The following is a 16,974-nucleotide window of genomic DNA, read 5'->3' as shown; positions in this document are numbered from 1 at the left end:
AAAGAATGTGGAGTCATATAGAAAAATTTTCATAACATATTTTAGCAATCAAAATAGAAAATTAATGCTATTATAAAAAAAAAAGGTGTGACAACGTATTTATATAGAAGAAGAGGTTTTCAATTAGTTGATTAATGTTAGAGTTCATTATCATAAGACTTTTTTTGGATACCAATTGAGGAACTTAAAGGAATAATGTATAATATTTAAAACATTAAACAACAGTTGTTTATATTACTTTTGTTTATTTTAAAGGGTAATTTTTATAGATATTATAACTTCTGTTGGCTTATTATAATAAAATTAGATAAAGGGTATAATAGTAAATACATTATTTTTTTCTTCTATTCTCTTCTTAAAACCAAGATGAGAGTGAGTTATTTTTTCTTTTATCTTACTTTCTCTTATTTCATTTCATTCTCTTTCTTTTAGATGATACAGCTGATGATCCACGATGGAGATGTTTCTTGCTAATTGGGAAATCTAGGGCACCACAATTAATACACTCAGAGATGTTTGAAGATATATGGTCCTACTTTGATGGGCGTCTAACATAGTGATGATGGCTTTATGAGGAATAGAGCCAATTTGCCATCAATGAAGCAAAGAGTAAAGATTGACGCCAACATTTAGGATAATATTGAGAAAGCAAGGATTAAAATCTATGATGGTACAAAGGGTACAAAAGGAGGATTACGATGATTCATAAATGGATAGACTTTTGTGTTAGGGAAAAATTAATAGAAAAATATACAAAGAAGAATAGAAGGAGAGGGTTAATGATTTTTTTATATATAAGTCTTTATAATTAGTCTTTAAATATAGTATCGAGTATCTATTGATTAAAAAAGTATAAATTACTGTCAAAATTTTATACCTAATTTATAAATTTAATATTTAAATTATGAATTTTTTTAATATATATAGATTTTAAATATAAAGAAAGAGAGAGATGGGAAGAAAAGATACTAATATGACAGATATAGGATGAAATGACATACTGGTGATTGATTTAGTAGCTTTAGGATGGATGAGAAGAGCTTGGAGTGCTGGGAAAGACTTCTATAGCTGCAATATCTATTTTTAACCCTTAAGTTTGACTCCTTGGAGAGTCTTCCAAACTATTAATTGAAATAGAAGGACAACATGGGTATTGACAATATTCATTTGATAGATTAAATGTCTGATAATCCTAACAACCTCTAATTAAGTTTAGACCAAAAATTTTATGATTGTAATTATTTAAGAGGAGAAAATATTAATAAGTTCAGTATCTTTGTTTTATATATAATATACTAATCTGATTAACGTTTTATACGTGACAATTGAAAAAAAAGCTAAGACAAACTTAAGCTTAATCAATCAGCGTTTCATTTAATAAATTTTAAATAAGGTGCTGATAGTTTCAGCATTTGATATACTAATAAATTAGTGTTCTTTTTTTATTTTTTAACTTAAGACATATAAATGTTGAACTTATTAGCAATCTTATCTAACAACATTTGACAAATAGCTGCCTTAAAACATACTCCTCTTAATATAAAGCTTAGGGTGGTCTATTTGAGAAACGGTCTTGAGACAACATTTATTAGTTTGGTTTAAAAAAAGAAAAAGAAAACTATGATTAATAAGTAATACAAAAGTAAAATTTTAGAGCAGTTTGATTCTTGCCCTGACCACATGGATATTTTGTAACTTTCTTGATATTAGAAGAATATATGAAGCCATTAATTTATGATAAGAAAAGTAGTTACAATAGCACTGCATCAGAGTAAGCGATTCCTCCTTTCTCAGCTATCATGACCATACCCTTCGACTAGTACAATCTTTTTTAATATAAAAGAAAATCGCACGTCAGATATCAAATAGAACACTAGATGTGACTCACAACAGCTAAACACACCTACACGCACACTCACGACCCCACCGCACTACTCTCAACTCCCCTCTCTTTCTCTCTCTGCCCGCAAAATAAATTAAGTTATTAACAGGAAGTAGTACCTAAAAGGAAGCGGCCGTTCTTCTCCCCTCTACAACGGCGCTCATCAAAAGAGACCCCAATCTTATATAGAGAGGAGGGACGGAGGACGAACACACCCACCATCTCCTTCTCCTCTCTGTCTCTGTCTCTGTCTCTGTCTCTGTCTCTGTCTCTCATCCTGTGTATAGAGAAGGATAGATGGCGGGATCCTCCGATGCCCTATTGGAAGAGGCGGCGCGTGCGGCGGAGCAGACGCGGGAGCTACGCGACGCCGCGGCATCGCTCGCTTCGAGGACCTGGAGCGAGGAGCAATCCCTGCGGCAGCGAGCCCTCGCGGTCGAATCCGATCTCCGGAGACTCCAGACCGCGATCGAGAAGCGCGGGGGTGCCCTCGATCCTAAGATCGCGGATAAGGTTGATCCTTTTGTAGCTTCAAATGTGGTAGGATTCGCAGTAAAGTCTCGAAATCTGAGATGTTTATGTTTTAGATCGATGAGGAGATGTACCGGGCGAGGTGCGCGATTGGGGATGGGGATGTGGCCTCGTTGCTTCCGAGCAAGGCTCAGGGTTGGTTCTTCTCGCTTCTCCAGATTCGATTTCTCTTGTGCTCTTATTGACTGTTGATTTGAGTCTCTTTTCTTGATTTTGGGATTGGCTAGGACGTTTCCTGAAGATGTTTCTTGGCCCGGTGAATGTGCGGGCCTCGAGGAAGGATGTGCAGCTAAAGATGAAGGAAGAATATAACAGCTATAGGGTAGGCACCACCTTTTCCTTGTGCTATGTGGAGATTGATATCCATGCCATATCTTTTGCAATAACTTGATAATATCAAGAGCTTGGAAAAATTTAGGTCGACGTGATTTGTTGCATTCTTTCTGTTGTGGTAGCACTGGAAGAGTGGCTCTCACCAGTGACAACTAGCATGCATGCCAAGATGCAGCTGCATGTTGTGGTGATGAGCAGGAAATAGATGAGTGGTTTGTAGAGTAGAGATCATGTCTTCGTCTTTGTAAAGACGAGACATTTAATTGTCAAAGCATCGCTGTAGTGGTTAGTTTAGGTGCGGTTACTGTGAATAGGTGCCATTGTTCCTTCTAGGATGCATCTAAACAAGACTTGTATCCGCATTCTAGGATAATTGCCAAGCATTACTCAGAATTAGATGCGCTGAAGTAAGCAATTGTGCACTGGGCTTTTGTCTTATATGTATGTATTTCTGTTGAGATGCTTCATTTTAGAGCAGCGGAGAGAGTAGCCATATTCAAAGTTCTCTTTCCTTAGATTTCCAATTCTATGGACTATCCTAATGTTCTGGGTTTTTGATCCAGTTATAATGGAGCTATTTGATGACTTCTGACTCAGTTCATTTATTTGTTGTCTTTCTATGTTCCTAGTTAGTTAAGTGAAAATTGAGAATGCATGTACATGAGACATGCGCTATTGCTAACATCATTTACCTTTATGTAGATATGAAAGTAATAGTTATAATATAGATATGTAGTAGAGGAAAATATAGATGAGCATGTGAAGTGAGACAATCTACTTCTTCACTGATGCTTGATTCACCGTTTATAATTTTATCCATTTCTGGAAAAAGTATGTGGTGTCTACTAGACTGCTACCTCTCTGATGCTTGATTCACCATTAATAAGTTTATCCATTTCTTAAAAAAATATGTAGTCGAGGGAAACAGAGATGAGCATGTGAAGTGAGGCAGTCTACTACTTGTCTGATGCTTGATTTATTTTTAATAAGTTTATCCATTTCTGAAGAAAATCTGGTAAGATTTAAGCAAACCTGAAGAGAGATTCATGATGTGGCTGAGCATTGTTCTTAAAGCATAGGATAGTAAGATGAGTCTCTAGCAATGTCCTGATTGTTGAGTTATCTAGCAAACATAGTCTACAGAATTCTTCTATCTGTAAGTTTAAGGTAAAACAAATATGAAGAGCCACTTGTTTCTTAGCTGTAATTAAATCTATCCTATCTTCTTGTAATATTAAATTTTGAATGAAGAAGTCACTGAAGTGCTAGTTGCACACAAATTGATGCCAATGCCATCCAAGGGATTGGGCAGTATAAGCTGATATTGGTAGAACAATTTCATTAATATGCAGAACTTGGTACTACCTCTTGATGAGCGATTTCAGATAGTGATAGTTAAAATGATTTTGGTCATGTCATTAGTGAGCATAAATATTAGTCAAATCACAGCATAATTTAATCTGATGGTTCTTGTACAATATACAAGAGGGCATATGAGAAGAATTGATACATTATATATCTTAAATAAGTTGCATGGAACAATTCAATAAAGTATTTTTTAATGGGCCATAAGATTTTTTCTTCTCAATCGGGTCATATTTCATGATTTGATGTTATGGTGATGAAAATGAGAACTTTTGAATTTATCATAGCAGTAGCCTTACCATACCTGCACATGAACTAATTATTAGATTAGATAAGAGAACTTCTATATTTTAGTACTTGATCACTCTTACCATATCACCTTGGTAATGTTAACTTCTTTCATAACAGGATAGAACCGCATTTTTGTTTCTTCTGTTTCCATCCACTTTACTTTTCTTAAGGTCTTGGATATGGGAGGGATGCTTTCCAGCATTGCCAGTTCAGTTATACCAGGTATTAGATTACTGAAAATATTTCTCTCTTATAGTTATATGAAACACACTTCTATAGTACAAAATATTAGTAATAATAGTACTGGTTTATTTATTACAGGCTTGGCTATTATTTCTCTACACAAGTTTAGCTTTGCGAGAAAACATATTGAGAGTTAATGGAAGTGACATTCGTTCTTGGTAAGTAACATTTTCTTCTCATGCAATTCTTTTCAAATGCTATGTCCTGTCGTCATTAAGTTCAGGAAAATGTTTTGTTGCCTTCTAGTAGAGGGAATTTAATTTTAAATGGAAAACTGTATAGTTTAATTATATGTGGGCAATCTTTTGTAAAGAGAAGTCATTTGTTTTCTCCTGAAGCTTCAGTGCCAATGTCAGTCCAGACCATATTTTGGGAAAAAGCTGGAGTAAGTAAAAAATTGTCTTGGTATATTGGAAATTACAGTAATCCTTTTCAAATGTTGAATAATAGCATATAATATCATAGCCTCAGTGTGGTGATGTTTCCCTTAACAAGAATGAGTACTAGAGCACATTTGGCCTTTATGGAATGTACTTGGGTTTGGCATCAACACCGAGCAATTTGTTGCTGCAATGGGTTCAACTGTGTAAAATTGTTTCCTCTGTTCAGCTCTATCTCATTTTAAATCAACCTATCAATCTAAGCACTATAAGATTTTTTTTAAACACTACATTTTTCATTTTGATCATGTCTTTGTGGCATCTTTGACTTGGTTCAAGCACTCCTCCAAATAGAGATGCTGCAAGTAAGGTTGAAATCTTCCTATGATCCTTGCTGCTCTCATTCATTTGCACTGGACTGGGCATGTGTTAGCTGTAGGAAGTAGGGTTACGAAAGTGGCTTGGTTCACCAGCTGTCTCAACTCCTCGCTTTATGTTAGCCTATCTATAGGTCCAGTTGGTGCTTCACTCTTTCGTTATGTTTGGGACGATGCTGGGGAATGCATTGAGGGGGCGAATAACAAGAGAAAAGAATACCTTTCTTTTCCTTGGAGGAGATAAGCCCAGTCATTGGCACAAAGGATAAGAGAACTTTGCTGGTCTGTAAGCCACTTGGACTATGATATATATCCATCAGATACATATGGATTTCTTTCTGATTGACCTAGAATATATAGATATGTTGTCTCATCAAAAGATAGGAATTGGTGATTTACCCTAATTATTTATAAATCCAATCTTCTCTATCTATTAAATCACTTGCAATCTACGGTTCAAATAATGTGAAATCTGGAAGTGAGTTGCAGATAAAATACTGCAGTGCTGAAAATTATGGTCTCATAACAGCGCCCAATAGTCAAGTCTTTGATATCATTGAAATTTGATTCCATATTTAAGATTCTTGCTGAATATTTGCTTAGCATGATCAGGGTTTCAATTTCTGAGTATTGGTCAATGACCTTATTCTAATGTTGATCTGCTAGATAGAGAAAGTTCCGTAAATTAGCCTGGAAGTGCTCATTTAGATGATCAACTATGCAAATATCTGAATATAGGAAATAAGGGTATACTGTTGTCTATAAGAAAAGGACTGTTGTATTGATACTTTTAACTCTTGCATGATGGCTTGGTTGGCTGTATTGGAACAATGGTAGCAACAGAGTTAGGAAATGGCTGGCATGATTTGTCAACATTACTTCTGATGAGCACCAGTATGCATAAATACATTCCTTATTTAGAGTAGAACCTTTGGCAACACCTTTTCAAAGATATCTTAGTTAGGTAGTTAGGTAGTTAGGTAGAGTAAACATAAATTGATTAGCTAGCAGGATGAATTCCACACTTGGCAACTAGACAGACAGATTTATGTTATATATAACAAAAGAATCAAGAGACAACCGTTGGATTTAGTATGTATTTTGATGCATTTTGTTTTCATCTTCTATTTGATACGTTGCCACTCTATTTTCAATTTGTTCACCTTAGATTTTGAAGAATACGAAAAGAAATTAAAGAAAAAAGCAGAATAGGGACCTTAGAAAGCATTGCGTCTCCTTATCCATCAATGAGTAATTTCAATCTGAAAAGTTACAGTAAAAATGAATTCTTTCATGGAAAAAACACCAATAAATCAGCCAGCAGACTTAATACTAGATAAAATGTAGGAATTTTGCCTTCTTTCATCATATTAATGTTTCAGTCACGAGGTAATATGACCACAAGATAGGCTGAATAGATGTCAAAATAGGATTTTCAGCTGAAAGGATAACAATAAAGAAGAGAGGGAGAAATGGAGGGGAATACTACCCTTTGTGAGGGAGAAAAGTAAGATAAGGGAGAAGAAGTGCTGTCAGGATTGTGAAAGAAAATAGTAAACTCTCCTGGTGGAGAAGAAGAGAACCGTGTTGTTTGAACACAGTACATGGGGGGGCCCTTTGCACATGGATGTGTTTTTCTTCTTGCAAGGCAAGGCGGTGAGATCTTTCTTTTGGATCCATCTTGTTGTCCTGGTCCTGTCATGATTTATCTTATTTGTAAAAGTGATTTTTATTGATTTCCAATTTGTTTACACCTTGATTGTACTGTAATTACCAATCCCTGTTCCTTAGGTGGATATACCATCATTACTGTGCCATGCTGATGGCTCTTGTAAGTCTTACATGGGAGATAAAGGGACAACCTGACTGTGCCAACAAACAGGTATTTGCTTAGTCATTTCCTCATCATTATGATCCTTGAACCCAACCAATAGCTTTTTGCAGAGAGGGGTGCAACTATTTTTAGCATGGGCTATAATGCAAGGTGTTGCAATGCTTCTTCAGAACAGATACCAGCGCCAAAGATTATATACTCGCATTGCTCTAGGGAAGGTAATAATCTACATTTTTTTTAGTTATTTCTGGTATATGGAAAACTAGTTTTCTTGATTGACATGCCATTCATGCCTGCAATTTATCTCCCGAGGGCTCTATTTATGAGATGCTTTATTGTTGATAATCATACTTATCTCATATTGTCTTACTTACCTAACTTGTGTACCTGTAAGTAAGGTCAAAATGTCAAACAATTATTATTTACTAGGAGGTTCTTATATACTTCTTATAGGAGTTCATGCTTCTATCTATGTTTGTATGGCAAGGTACTTGCTGGTTAACTTATTTTTTTTAACTAGTTGCATTAGGCATAAACTGTTACCATATCCCAGTGACTTTATTTTGCATATTCTATTGTTCACAATCTCTGAGTAGCTCTAATGTTGTGATCCTAATAGGATATAGGCCTTAACTGTGGAGATCCTGCTATTGTATTCTGGGAGGTAAACATGAGGTGAGGAGGTGAGGAATGAAAATGGAGTTCAGAAGTGTTGTGGAATGATGAGTTTTTTATCCCAACCTGTTGTGCTTTTTGAGGCAGAGGCACAAATTATCAAGAAAGTGATTTACAACATCCTCAGAATTTCATCATTATGGAATTAGCTTCTGCTCCATCTTTTCTTTACTAGGATATCTGGATATTATCGTTGACGTGGGTATGACATTATGCTTGATGTAGCTCCTGAAAGAGATAGTGTATTGGCAATGTAGTACAATTTATCTAAATATGCTTTTGCGTATTGGAGTCTGAGTAGGTCTATAACAAAGATCACATATTTGGTCGTACTCTAGTTGATTAGAACTTTAGAAGAATCAAATGTGTGGTCTTAATTAGCGGCAAAGACAGAAAAGAAACCTTTGTGGCAGTCTATCTGAGAACTTCATCCAGCTTTTAGATTATTCTGGTGGCATTATTCCTATTGCTCTTGGAAATAGTTGTCTACTAGACAAAAACAGCCGTGAGTATGAGTGGGATTTTGTGATGCAATTGAAGTAGTAATGAAATAATTCATTACCTGTTTAGTGGTGAGAAATATGCATTTTAAAGAAAAAGAAAAATAATATGATTATGCCTACCAACTGTTGGTTGGTATGTTTGAGGTTTTTGGATCTGTGGTAATTAATTGGTGTTTCAAAAGATATCATTGGACAGGATAAAAAATAACATGAAACAAAGAGAACACCAAAAATCTCACATGATGCAACTCTACTTCTCAATGACATGTTATTATAAATCCAATGGGTTTGGAAAGGATTATGATCATCCGGAACATTAAACTCAATATGAAGATAATCAGATTTTAGGAATTCTACTGTAAACAACGTCATTAGAAGTAACCAAGATCTATTTGAGAGACCTATCCTAAAGGACTTTGATTAATAACTAAGGTTCCCAATTTTGGCTAATCCCTGCCCCACCCTTTAGTTAGTTTTGGTAGTCGATCAAAACCAATTTGTATTGGACCTGTTTCGGCTAGATTGACCAAAATAACTTCATGGGTTTTGAAATGGGTTGGATGAAAATAGGATTCGACTGAAAACCTACCAAGCCATCAACCTTCTCTCTCTTCATCACAGTTCGTAGAGGTAAACCTTGGCAAATTCCTCCGATGCAAATCCATCGAAGTAGACATGGAGCTCCTCCTCTATCGAATCTTACGATATTGCACTCCGACAACCTCAGATAAGTCCTCTTTTTTCTTTTAGGTTTTTATTTTTGTTTCTCCTCTCTTCGATGATCTCATTTTCTCTCTCAGTGCCTTTGACTCTCTCCCTTTCCCTCGTTTGCTCTCCTTCTCCCTCTCTTTTCTCTTTTCCTCTCTCGCTCGCTCTTTCACTCTCCCTCTCTCTTCTCTCTTTCAGTTGTTTTCCCTCAATGTTTTGCAACAATAGTAAGTGAGAGCGTGAGAGAGGTCGAGTGAGAACATGCAAGTGAGAGAGAGTAAAAGACTAAGAGTAGTAGAGACAAGGAGAAGAGTGTGAAAGAGAGTCAGAGAGAGAAATAATATATTTTATTTGTGAGAGAGAAAGAGTGGGAGCGAGGAGATTTGGAGTGAGTGAGAGGGGATTTTTTTGTCTTTGATTGAGAGGAAAGGGAGAGAGATATTTAGTGAGTTTTATTTTTTTTTTTAATTTTTTGATTTTATATATGATTAAAAAATGGTTTGATGCCAAAAATTCAATATAGCTGTTTGAAACAGCCAGTACATGCATTTTTTCGAGTGGCTGATCTCGATCCCAATATTTGGAATCTTGATGCTAACGCTATGAATTCACTAGGAACTCATGATAATAGGAAGCTAGTAAAGAATTCAGATCCTTCGGAAAGTTATTTTCAGTCAAATTTTGATTCTTTGATTTCCTTGACGCTATGAATTCACTAGGAAATCATGATAATAGGAAGCTAGTAAGGAATTCGGATCCTTCGGAAAGTTATTTTCATTCAAATTTTGATTCTTTGATTTCCTTGTAAACATATAGGTAAGATTTGCTCCGTAACCCCCTATGGTCCATTCAGGCCAGCTAAATAGCCTCTGGCAATGAGGATAAAGTTGTGAACCCTCTTTCCTCCTAATCTAAATAAGCATGGTTATTCTCATATCTTATTAGATTGCAAGAAACTGAACTTTTTTAAAGATATTTTTAGAGCTCTTGTAAAACATTTCAATCATACGTGCTCTTTGGATGTTCAAGGTATATAGTAATATAGTGCTTTTGTTTTGATCAGAACCATTGAAGAAATAATTTTTGCTTACAATATGATTTTTTATTCTAAGAACTAAGTTAAGATGAGTTAGTTCCTGCTTTTAATGCCATGCTTTTCGAGTTTTCTACTAAATCTCTTCTTTTGGATCACATAGTTTACTGGAATGTTGTGAGGGGCTTTCATTTCTTTTTGTATATTTGTTTGATTAGGTTGACTTATTTAAAATAATTTTATATGACGACCTAGCTTCTGGTCTTTTAAGGCATCAGTTTTAGTCTTCTGGACTATGGGAATAAATATCTGTGTGAATTTCGAAGTCACTTGTCTTGGTTGGCTAGCCTCTATGCATAATTTTTTTCTTACTCATTGTCAATGGATCTTTAAATATTGAAGAGTTGTTTCCTTTCCCTTGAATTTGTTTATTCATTTTATATGTTCTCGTTCATCTGCCAAAGGATATAAATATTGGGAAACTCTTTTTTTTGTGCTTTTTCAAAATAGTATGGAGGAATTGTAGGTTATGTTTTACTGCATGAATTTATGATTGTTGAGATAGATCTCTCTTAAAGAAGGAACATTGTTTAAATATTGAAGAGAGGGACTTAGTAATCCTTGAATTGCTTAATCTCGGTGCTAACCCAAAATATGTAACAGAGAATACCCGAACATTTAAGCATTTAATGAATGTGTAATGCTATATCTCTACTATAATTGAATGTCTTTTCTGATGATATGCTGATACAGATTAGCTGCTAATTGGTTAAATATCTCTTTCTAGAATATGGGTTATGGTGAGTACTTGTCTTTATTTTATTATAAAATCATTAAACTGTACCTTGACTTGTAACCATAAGCTAGTTGTAAAATAGAAAAAGGTTACCCCGATATATTGCTGAGATTGATCAAAGCAACTAGAGAAATTAGCATTGATTTAAAAAGGAATATCTGCTCCAGTTTTGGTAGGATCACTAGTCAAATGCAATTATATGATAAGGTTTGTTCCAGTTTTGGTAGGATCACTAGTCAAATGCAATTATATGATCAGGTTTGTTCTTTTCTTTTTTCTTTATACTTAACTAACAAGTATTATTCATCAGCCTCAAATAATTTATGTGATCTAATGGAGCTTGATAGTGTCAATAAAAGACCAAGTCAGTTCGAAACTTCACAAATTACATGTGTAAATATATAAGTATGTGTGTTATTCTTTTCTTATAAAATCAGGAGACATGTTTATCGGTGGACTCAAATCCAACGTCCAGATTCTTTGTGTATGTCTATACTACATAATTGAAAGGTTTTCTTGTAATCATAATTGGAACTGGTATGTCTCTGTTTTGGTCAATGTGGATTCCGGCATATTTGTTTCACTTGTTGGATTACTTATGCTCTTTTCTATTTATTAAAAGGAAAAAAAGTACTTTCTTTGGCTTTTATTGAAGTAATCAAGAACCTATTTATCTGAATCCACATGGTGAATTGTAAGTTGTTGAATGATGTTTGCTTCTAAAAGCTGTATGGAATATTATCTAGATGCTTTTCTATAATTACCTTGAGGTTTGAACAGGCATACAAGTGCAATTTTGAATTTCAGCCAGAATCAACTGAACTTATTGTAGTCCGGTATATTTTGAAATAATAAAACAAGCAAGCATATTAATAAAAGCATGACAAAGGCATGATACTGCTTGATTTGACTTAAAATCCATTGGACTGATAAAGGCATTTGACTTACCCAATCCCAAATACTCGGGTCTAAAAGGGTTGGTGGTGGTGGTGGTTGTGAACTTATAATTGATGGACAAATTTTCATATTCTTGCACATAAATTGGCTAAGCAGATATCTTCTTTTTGTGTTCGTTAATGTTGTATTTTGTGAGTTTATTTAAATGTCGTATGTGAATATAGACCTTACTTTGCTTGTTTTCATCTCTTGCTGTTCATGGTCTAAAAGAACTTCAATTCATCTTGGTGTTTGCAGGCTAAGAGAATGGATGTTGTGTGGGGAGAAACAGCTGGTGTTGAAGGCCAGTTGTTGCTGTTATGCCCCATCCTTTTCATTCTACAGGTATGATGATCTGAACTTTGAATCATGTCAGCGTAGCTGTTACATGCAATGCTGTTTGTCGCAAGATGTCTAGAAATCTAGATAGATGGCCAATTTCATCTTAACCCCATTATTGACAACATAAGGATTATGGTTTTCAAAGATCTGAGTAAATAACTTTTTAAAAAGGGCCCTCACTGTTTATGCAATAGTATTAGTTCTTGTGTTATTTTTCTCACTGCACTAGGATTACACTATGCACTGATCTAGTACATATTTGCTGTCTGAAATTCATGGTTTCAGGGTTTTGAAGCATATAATGGGTTGCTGCTACTTCGGACGGCTTTGGGTGGTGTCATCCCTGAATGGCAGGCATGGACAATTTATGGCTCTCCTTTTTTTTCTTTTTAATAATTGCTTTTATAGTGCCTTTCTTCTTTTACAAGAAATTTTCTATCTTTGTACAGCTGAATTAATTGCTTCCTCTTATAATTTCCAAAGGATTTCTGATAGAATGTGGTATTCTTTGTATTATATGAATGATCCTTAACTGTTCTACTTTCAACAGGTCATAGTTTGTGGAATCTTGCTTGTTGTGATGGCAGTCGGCAACTTTGCCAACACAGTGCAGACGCTGATGACCAAGTCCAGGTTCAAGGCAAAGATGAAGAAGACTAGAAGCAAGCAGGATTTCAATCAGTGCCCTTCACCAACGGACATGTCACGGGCTTCAGATGCATCAAAAACATCATAATCAAAGATATTTTGTCTTTTCTGATGCTAATCATCTCTGTAAAGCCTTATTTTTGTTTGCCGCAGCTTTCCATCCGAATGCCCTCAAGCTTTCTGTTAATCTTATGTACAATATTGAGGTAGTGGGCGGTTTTCCACAATGAGCACCTTGGATGCCTCAAAAAAGTTACTTTAGCCTCTACGATGAAGCGCAACTATTTATTAGAGCCTTTCAGCTCTCCTTTAAAGTTTGTCTCATAAAAGGGGTTACTATATAGTAAGGTTTTGTTAGAATTTTGGGTCGTTGTTGGTGGGGAGCAGATAAATGGTACTGAAATTTTTTTGAGTCCAATTGTGTGCTGCAACATCGCCATTATAAGAGAGAAGTTGGTCGAATTAGCATCTACGTTATGAGGATCTAAAATTTGTTCTAATCTTCTGCACTTGTCTGTGTGAGCATAAACTTGCCTACAATTTCTTTTGGCCGCTGCACGATAAGAAACCTACAGAGAGTTGGCCTCTTCTCCCATTTCGGTATCAGATTCTCTTCTTGATCCTAATCTAAGTTCGTCTTGTTCAAATATAGGTCCCATTTCGGTATCAGTTCTGCAGGTGTATTAGATGCGAAGAGCAATATTCAAGGTAATCTTGATACTTAAGCCCCACTTTCTGAAAAGAGTAAGGGGATGTTGTTTGATAGAAGTTGGGCAAAGTGGTGGTTGATTGTAGAGGGGTCTTACACAGACGTCCTCTGTAATGGAGTAGGTCTGGGCCGGTTTTGAATTCTTTGGTTTACAAAAAGAGTTGAAGGGGTTTCTGGAAAGATGAGGGTTTCGTGGGTATTTTTGCTGAGTGATAGACATGATAACCGCGCGGGCCGGGCCGGGTTCGGGTCGGGCTTTTCGGGCCAAGCGGGCTTAAGTCTTTGTTCACGGCCCGACCCATTAATCACTTGGGCCGGGCTGGGTTCGGGCCGGGCTAGAATAGTCTAGCTCGTTACCGCCCGTTGGCCCGTGAGAGATCGGGCCGGGCCAGCCCAACCCATCAATCACTCGGCCCAATCCATATTTCAGCTATTTTTAGAATTTTTTTAACTATTAGTTTATTTTTTTTTAAATATTTATATTCCTCTATTTAAAAAAAATTTAAAAAAATTAAAATTTTTTAAAAGTCTGCTTAAAATAATGCAAAATGGTATAATACTAAAATATTTTTACTGTAGCAATGGTAAATTACTGTAGCAAAACGGGCAAAGCACTGTAGCAGACGGGCGGGCTTTCGGGCCGGGTCGGGCGGGCAAAGGGCTGGCTCGTGCCGCCCATGGGTAGTTCGGGCTCGGGCCGGGCCGAGCCTAAACCGGGTTCGGGCCGGGCTTAGCCCGGTCCAAACCAGGCCGGGTTGGGCCGGGCATGGGCGGGCTGGGCCATTTGATCATGTCTAATGAGTGAGAAGGATTATTGGGCTGTCGGTTGGCAAAATAGTTTGGTTTGTCTTCGGTGTTACAAAATCGGGCATAGAACCCCACAGTGTATATGTTGGGATTTAAGGTATTCCTCAAGTGTTCTTGAGGGTTTTAGGTTAAATGAAGTGAGGATGGAGGTTAAGATAGTTGGGATTGGCTTTGCATGACGCCAAGTTGTATAATGGTGACGTTGATGTGATGATAGATCTTCGTAAAGGGTTTGGAGCTAATAAAGAACATATGATATGTATTATTCTAATTGTCAAATTCTTAATCTCAGATTCACACAGAGCCATAGTTATGAATTATCTTTATATGCTCGTAAAGCTATCCATCACATAAATAAACATGTGATCATAGAGCTCTCAATCATATAATAAACATCTGCTCGGATATTATTTTACTAATAGACTCTAATACTAAATTAATACGCTTAGATACCAATTTGATGGGCTTTAATACCAATTGATAGGGTCTGAAACCAAAGATAGGCTACGCTAAGATTCCTTCAAGATCTGAATGTATTATAGGAATCAGTCCGTGCAACCGTGGAAAAATATTTGTCAGATATTCTCTGGTAGTCAGAAAATTATGAAACTAATTGGGTTGGATCTGTAACTTCCTGATCTACAACTTTCGTATTTACGCCCTTCGAAGATTCAAACTGTAGCAGGGACGAAAGTACAAAATAACATGGGTGATGGTGGTGGTGATGAGTGAAGTGGATGTTAGGGTTATGGATGGGTATGGAGATAAGGGTGGATTGTGGAAGTGATTAAGGGAAGTAGGCGAAGAAAACGAAGTGGTCGACATCCCAAAGAAGAGGGGTGACTCGATAGACGAGGAAGATTAGAAGCGAGGAGAAACCTTACCAACAGTAGATGTGGAAGGATGGTGAAGAGGGAGAAGGGAGAAGTCTAGAGAAAAGATAGGAGGCAAGACAAATCAATAATCTATTAGCATAATGAAGTTGGCTGCCTTCCACATATTTATAGAGGCTAGCCAACAAGTCTTAAAATAATATGAAACCCTAATTCTAGAGGATTCTCGTCGATTGCATTCGAACGCACTTAAAAAGCCCCATCTCTAGATGTGCGAACGCGATATAGGCGTTCGAATGCGGGCGTTCGAACTCGCCCGACGGCGTTCAAACTTGAATGCACAATATGCGTTCTCTATATTTGCGAACCTGATACAGGCATTCATAAGGGCGTTCGAACGTGACCTACAGGAATTTTATTTTAATGAAAATAAACACCTAATGCAATAAAAAAAGATTCTAACTAAGTGTATCAGCCAGCCCACCACGCTTCCCCCACCTTGCCCTCAAGGTGAAAAGTCAAGAAAATGCTCCAAGATATCAGTTTCCAACTCCTATTTTACCTCATCAAATGGCTTGCCAAGCTAGTCAACTAGAATCTCCATCTCTAATCTGGTACCATGTCGTCGTCGGCGCCTAGCAATTACACGAACTGGCTCTACGATCTCTATTCCTCCAATGGCTCCAGTAGAACCGATCTAACAATCTCATGATCTCCAATGCGCTCTCTCAGCAATGAAACATAGAAGACATGATATACTCTCGACCCCTCCGACAGCTCTAAACGATATGCAACCGGACCAATATACTCCAACACTCGAAACGAACCAAAGTAACGATGTGCTAATTTTTGGTTTTGCATCGGACATAAGGTCACCTATTGATATGGTTGCACCCTCACAAACACCTAACTGTCGATGTCGAACTTTAGCTCCCTATGGCTACGATCATAAACTTACTTCATGCAGTTTTGCGCAAGTTTAAGATGAGCACGCAACCTCCTCAATGTGGTGTCTCTATCCATCAGTGCTAAGTCTACCTCCGTCTAATCTGCAGATGCCACTGGATCATAAGCACGTAACGTCGGAGTCGTGCGTCCATACAACACCTCAAATGGAGTCATGCCAATGCTGCTATGATGGGCGGTGTCATAAGACCACAACGCTCACGGTAAGAACTCCAACCATTGTCTCAGCATCTCGCAAACAAAGCACCTCAAATACTGCTCAATGCCTCGATTAACCACCTTACTTTGGCTGTTCGTCTATGGATGGTAGGCCAAACTGAAGTTTAATCGAGTCCCTTGCAATTTAAAAAATTCAATCCAAAAGTCGCTCATAAATACACGATCATAATCCGAGACAATCATGCGTGGCATGCCATGTAATCGAGCAACATTCCTAACAAAAATTTCAGCCATCGACTTAGCTGATAACGGATGTGACAATACTGAAAAGTGCGCATACTTGCTCAATCTGTCAACCACCACAAAGATAATAGAATAACCATGCACCAGCGAAAGACCCTCTATGAAGTCCATAGAAATGTCCTCCCAAACACAGTCCGGTATAGGTAAAGGTTGTAGTAATCCGGTCGGTTTCAAGATGATTGTTTTAGCCCTTTGACAGACTTCGCAAGCACGGACAAAACTCCTCACATCCTGTCTCAATCCTAGCCACGTGCAACTATGAGATATTCTCCTATAAGTCTTCAAGACATCCTTATGAGTAGCCTCTGGAGTTTGGTGAA

General features: G+C 36.9%; 1 protein-coding gene across 1 annotated transcript; it reads left to right on the top strand.

Moving 5' to 3' along the window:
* The first annotated feature begins 1,986 nt into the window (after positions 1-1,986).
* On the top strand, positions 1,987-13,145 carry LOC140771096 (uncharacterized). The gene is made up of 10 exons (XM_073112492.1): positions 1,987-2,395; positions 2,470-2,548; positions 2,641-2,735; positions 4,520-4,624; positions 4,724-4,803; positions 7,194-7,284; positions 7,347-7,454; positions 12,146-12,232; positions 12,515-12,583; positions 12,780-13,145. The coding sequence occupies exons 1-10, from the start codon at positions 2,180-2,182 to the stop codon at positions 12,963-12,965; spliced, it is 1,116 nt and encodes a 371-aa protein (XP_072968593.1). The 5' UTR covers positions 1,987-2,179; the 3' UTR covers positions 12,966-13,145.
* The last annotated feature ends 3,829 nt before the right edge of the window (positions 13,146-16,974 follow it).

This window comes from Typha angustifolia, chromosome 11, assembly GCF_048772165.1.
Source record: "Typha angustifolia cultivar Huaian chromosome 11, ASM4877216v1, whole genome shotgun sequence".
NCBI lineage: Eukaryota > Viridiplantae > Streptophyta > Magnoliopsida > Poales > Typhaceae > Typha > Typha angustifolia.
Note: the sequence above shows the minus strand (reverse complement) of the source record. Positions and strands in the feature narration are given on the sequence as shown.

Excerpts from the sequence above, each read along its gene's own strand:
- LOC140771096 (XM_073112492.1), top strand. The coding sequence starts at position 2,180 with ATGGCGGGATCCTCCGATGCCCTATTGGAAGAGGCGGCGCGTGCGGCG. Across the intron at positions 2,549-2,640 it reads GCTTCCGAGCAAGGCTCAGG|GACGTTTCCTGAAGATGTTT; the intron begins GTTGGTTCTTCT and ends GGGATTGGCTAG. Across the intron at positions 7,455-12,145 it reads CTCGCATTGCTCTAGGGAAG|GCTAAGAGAATGGATGTTGT; the intron begins GTAATAATCTAC and ends TGGTGTTTGCAG.